We start from the raw sequence: 4,737 nt of genomic DNA, 5'->3' as shown, positions 1-4,737 counted from the left end.
TTCATACTGATGTCATAGCCAGATTTACTGTCAAAAACAAATGCTAAAGGGGCTATGACTCGTTCCTAAATATGTGTCCTTCAATGTCTGTGAATCTGTGTGCTAAGGAATAGACTTTTTCTTTTGTAAATTAAAACAAGTATATTATAAGAAAGTATAAAACCCAATCTTTTGAACTGTTATGTATATTGGAGGTTACGTATGTATGACCTACTTGGTAACATCTAATGTCCTGGTACAGTATCATCAGCACAACTAACGAGTTACAAATGTAGACTAAATAACTCAATGTAGTGATAAAAACGAAAGGTAACATTTAATGAATCGCATGCTATTCCTTTCAATGGCATGTCATGTGTTAAGTGTCAAGTTCAAACAAATATATGGAAAGGGGGGAAGAAGCCTGGGTATAGGTCCACACAAGTGGTGCAGATTAGATAAATGTAAAAAAGACCCAGAGTTTATTTCTTAGCTTTACAGAGTGAAGATTATGGGGTCGATTTTGAGCGATTTAAAATCGATCAACATCGATGTTGTGTTTCTGGTGCGCAATCACACATTGACTAACAGACAATTTTTGATTTGTTTTATTTTAAGTTTTAGTAAAAGTGTGATTTAGAGCCTCATTCAGCAAGGATAGCACACGCAGTTCTGCTGTGAAAGTACGCTAATAGGTGCAAACGCAAAGCACTCGCACGGACAACATACAGATGCCCACTTCTCCTCTCGCACATCGGTAATACCTTGCAATTCAGCCAAAACATCGGTAACATCACAGTACATCGGAGCCGCTCACATATTTAAGGCAGGTCTGACATTACCACTAAATTGCTAACTTTCATGCATGCAATGAGACCTCAGGCTGCGTATGCCATCGTAGTGGCTAATTTATGCACACCCCTGCAACAGTGTTCAAACGCACTGGCGCGCCTGCGTTTCTCCGACCAGCCCACAAATGGCACTTCCTGTCAATCCATCTGCGATGGGTCTCCATACTCACTGCGTTCGCAGTACCGATCGCAGTGAGGCATTCGCGCACGCACAGGGTGATGCATGCGCAGTATGCAACAATCGACCGTCTGCGTATGCTTTAGCAGTTGCGTTCCTTGCTGAATGAGGCCTTTAGTCCCAGAAACACAACATCGATATTTATTAACTATTCCCCTGAGAGTCAGCTCATTGGACAAGTAGTAAGTAACGCAACTACCAGTCACGCCATCCAAACAGGGTTATGCACCTGCATTTTTGAATGTCGATACCCCCAGATAAGTTCCTAATTGCACCTACAGTACGTTACAACTTTGTCTGTTCAGCTTTTTTGTTTCTGATACCTTAATTAATAAATAGAAGGTGAACGTGGCATTTAGGAATAATTTTTCTGTATCTTTATGATTACAAGTATTAGGATAAGGAACTTGTCACATTAAATAATTATCACCAGAACACTAGTATACAGTAGGTATAGCCAGGGGCGTTTCAAGAGAGGAGTGGTTCCGTGTGCAGTCTTTGTCCGGAGCCCCCTCCTCTCTCTCGAGCGGCCAGCAGAGCACTGAGTGCGATCCAGCACCGGTAGACTCTGGGCACTAGAGTGTACCCAGAGTCTACAGCGCTGCACAGGTCACCAGGAAAATAGTCGCAGTGGCCATTTTCCAGGTGATTTTGACAGCGCTGATACCGGCGCCGATGTGGGACTCTGGCGGCGGAGTGGTAATAAAAATATGTGTGCAGGTGGTGCGGGGGAGGGCCCCCCTCAACCCAGGGGCCCGTGTGCCCCGCACACACTGCACCCATTATAGAAACATCCCTGGGTATAGGTGATTTTGGTGCTGGATCATCCACATCTAGCTTGTTATAAGTGATCTGTATTGTGTCTAGTCTTAGTGATGTTATTATAACAATACCGGATCTGTCCATGAGGAATTATTATAATGATCTCCTCTCCAGGTCCTGCAACACTCCATCCTGGCACAAAAGCTATTGGCTGACCAGCTCACGTGCTGCAGATCGCTGCAGAACCCAATGGACTATGATAGAGGCTCAGACAAGAAGGCGGCCGGAGAGGAGAGTAAGTCAGTTTGGAGACTTTATGTACTGAAGAAGGTCACTGTAAAAGCCTAGTGCATGCGGAGAGCCACAATTGGATATGTACGCAAACCATCGGATTTAGTTACATATCTGAAATATACCCACTATACGTAACCAGGCTGTTGCCTAGGGCGCCTTGTGAAGGGGGACATAAAACACTCAATGAGCGACAAAATGTAATTCATGTAGTGACTTGGTGGTTCCCTTAGTGCCCTCCATGGTGGTAATGGTGGGACAACAGATGGCAAATGGTCATCTGCTGTGTCTCAGCTTTGTAATGGGTTGGGGTTGGGCAGCTGGACTATTATATCAGTGCAACGGTCCCAAAAATACAGTAGACGATACCACATTATTGGGCATATTTATCAAAGTAATTTTCGCCGGAAATTCCCCCGAAACCCGCAAAAATGAAACATCCTCAGGATGTATGAAGAGGTGATGGCGGACCCTCCAGTTTAGATAAAAAAAAGCAGCCCCCATAGTTTTGTATGGGTCTACTAAACTGCCTATGGTGTATTGGATTACATTTTGTATCAGAAAGGGAACCACCGGAGGAGGGGAGGGAACTGGCCGTCACTGGGTCCAATACAGCAGTCACATAGCTACACCATACTCCCTAACACTAAGCTATGTTCGGCTGTACCTAACGCACATCAGTCCACCCTATCTACCTGTACCATGATGTCCATTTCTGGCAGCCCATACGCAGTCTGACTGCTGAAAGTCGGGTCTGTATATGGAAATTCAAATATGGTCAATCACATGTGCTAGACCTCTGGGACAGATATACGTAGCTCTTCCCTGTGCAGGAATTTATATCCTATTGTAAAAGGTGTCAATACAGATAACATTATAGCTGGTACTGTGTAGTACAATAAGATTCAGGGGTGGGCAATAAGCAGCTAGCTGTTGTTGAACTACACATCCCATGGGGGGCCGCTTGTTGCACACCCCTAGCGGTCATCATTATAACTAAACATAATTTTTATTTCCTGTACTTCCTGTTTAGATAGCTTTCTGCAGTTTAGAATATCCACATGCTGTGCTGTATTGTGCTATCTCCACATTGCCAGTAGTATATTGACCATTGATCTCTGGGCCTGATTCAGAGCCGGACGATCTGACAGAACGCTCGCTCTGAATCAGGGCCGGCCTTCTGTTTTTTTAGAGCAGCGTCTTGACCGCAAGCATAGCTGTGGGTGACCACCCACAGCTATAGCGAGCGGCCAGGAAGATGGTCGCGATGGTCAAGACCATCGCGACCATCGGGCTTGCAACAAGACCCTTGTGGTAGGGTCTTGTTGCCGGAAGCCCCAGAGAGATTTCGGCTCTAACAGAGCCGAAATCTCTCCCACTGACATCACTCGCGATGTCAGTGGCAGTTTGCCCGTCGCTATCTGGGTCTCACGCATGCGCACGACGGAGCCGGCTCTGTCATGCGCATGCTCACTGGGCCACCATTGACCCACTTGCGAGCGCATAGCACTCGCGAGCGGGTCTGAATCAGGCCCTCTGTGCCTTGGAATCTACACTAGTTTGACTTGATGCTGGTCAGTAGTGTGCCTGGTATTTTATTTACAATATTTCTTCTTTCCGCAGGGTCTAGCTTGGTACCCTCTTCCTGTTATTCGGGAACCTGCTGTCATTTCGGACGTCTCCACGTGCCAGCCTCGACCACTGAAGCTCACAGCAACCATTCGGCTCCTCGCTCCGGTCAGTCTCCCTATTTATCTCCTCAAGTTGGTCTGCCAGGCTCCACGGACTGGCACCTTTGCCCCAGCCATTTGTTTCACCAGGGGCAGCCATTCATGTCTTTGGAAGAGAGACTCCAAAGTTTTAGCCACCGGGGACTACATGGCAAACTAACAGGGGGAAGCCTCTGCCATCCTTTTCTGGGTCAAAGGACAATGCCACCCAATCAATCCCAGCCCATGCCATCAACGTTGATGGTGAATGACCCAGGGAAAGAGCCCTGCCAGGCTACTTCCACCGTGAAACCCGACCCAGAGATTCAGAGCCAGTCATTGGAAGAGGAGGAGAACAAGTTTCAAGACTTCAGTGGAAGTTCAAAGGTTTCTCTCAGCCTTTCTGAAAGCCCCAATGTAAGGAGTAAGAGGCACACAGGCAGCGCAGCTGGCACCTGCACAAACTGGCTTCTGAGACCTGCCTAGCTTCTCCCAGCAAACAGCGCCATCTTGTGCTCAATTCTGTGTATAAATGATCTCGCCGATCTGTGACAAAAGGAAGCCACTCTCTCTCGTCTCAGTATATGACTGCTTAGTTACTATTAAAGCTCACCGCACCATAGGATTACATTGCTGCAGTGACTGTATATAGATGTCAGCTGTATTTAAAAATAAAACAAATGGCAATAAAACATACATGTCCGATCACCAGAAACATCCTAAAGCTGGCCACACATCTAAAGATTATCTGTCCAACCAGCCAACTAGTTGATTGGTTGGAATGAAAATCTGGTAAGGAGTACAATCAGCAATTTGCTCCCAAACGCTGGAAAATGGACCAAAACTGTTGTTTGAACAAATAGTTTAGATCAAACATTTAACAAACTTGTTTGAATTACCATTTTCATCTGTTTTCTAGCATTTAGGAGCAAATTGCTGATCATCAGTTACTGCCATACGTTACCAG

General features: G+C 46.0%; 1 protein-coding gene across 1 annotated transcript in view; it reads left to right on the top strand.

Annotated features, from left to right (window-relative positions):
* Positions 1 to 4,351, top strand: part of LOC148502575 (ETS translocation variant 3-like protein) — a 17,621-nt gene extending 13,270 nt beyond the window's left edge. Inside the window, exons 5-6 of the mRNA XM_088449613.1 lie at positions 1,945 to 2,065; positions 3,685 to 4,351. Coding sequence (XP_088305739.1) covers positions 1,945 to 2,065; positions 3,685 to 4,256 — 693 coding nt within the window. The 3' untranslated portion in view covers positions 4,257 to 4,351. The remainder of the gene's footprint in view (positions 1 to 1,944; positions 2,066 to 3,684) is intronic.
* The last annotated feature ends 386 nt before the right edge of the window (positions 4,352 to 4,737 follow it).

This window comes from Taudactylus pleione, unplaced genomic scaffold (genome assembly GCF_031769625.1).
Source record: "Taudactylus pleione unplaced genomic scaffold, aTauple2 ptg000490l, whole genome shotgun sequence".
Lineage (NCBI taxonomy): Eukaryota > Metazoa > Chordata > Amphibia > Anura > Myobatrachidae > Taudactylus > Taudactylus pleione.
Note: the sequence above shows the minus strand (reverse complement) of the source record. Positions and strands in the feature narration are given on the sequence as shown.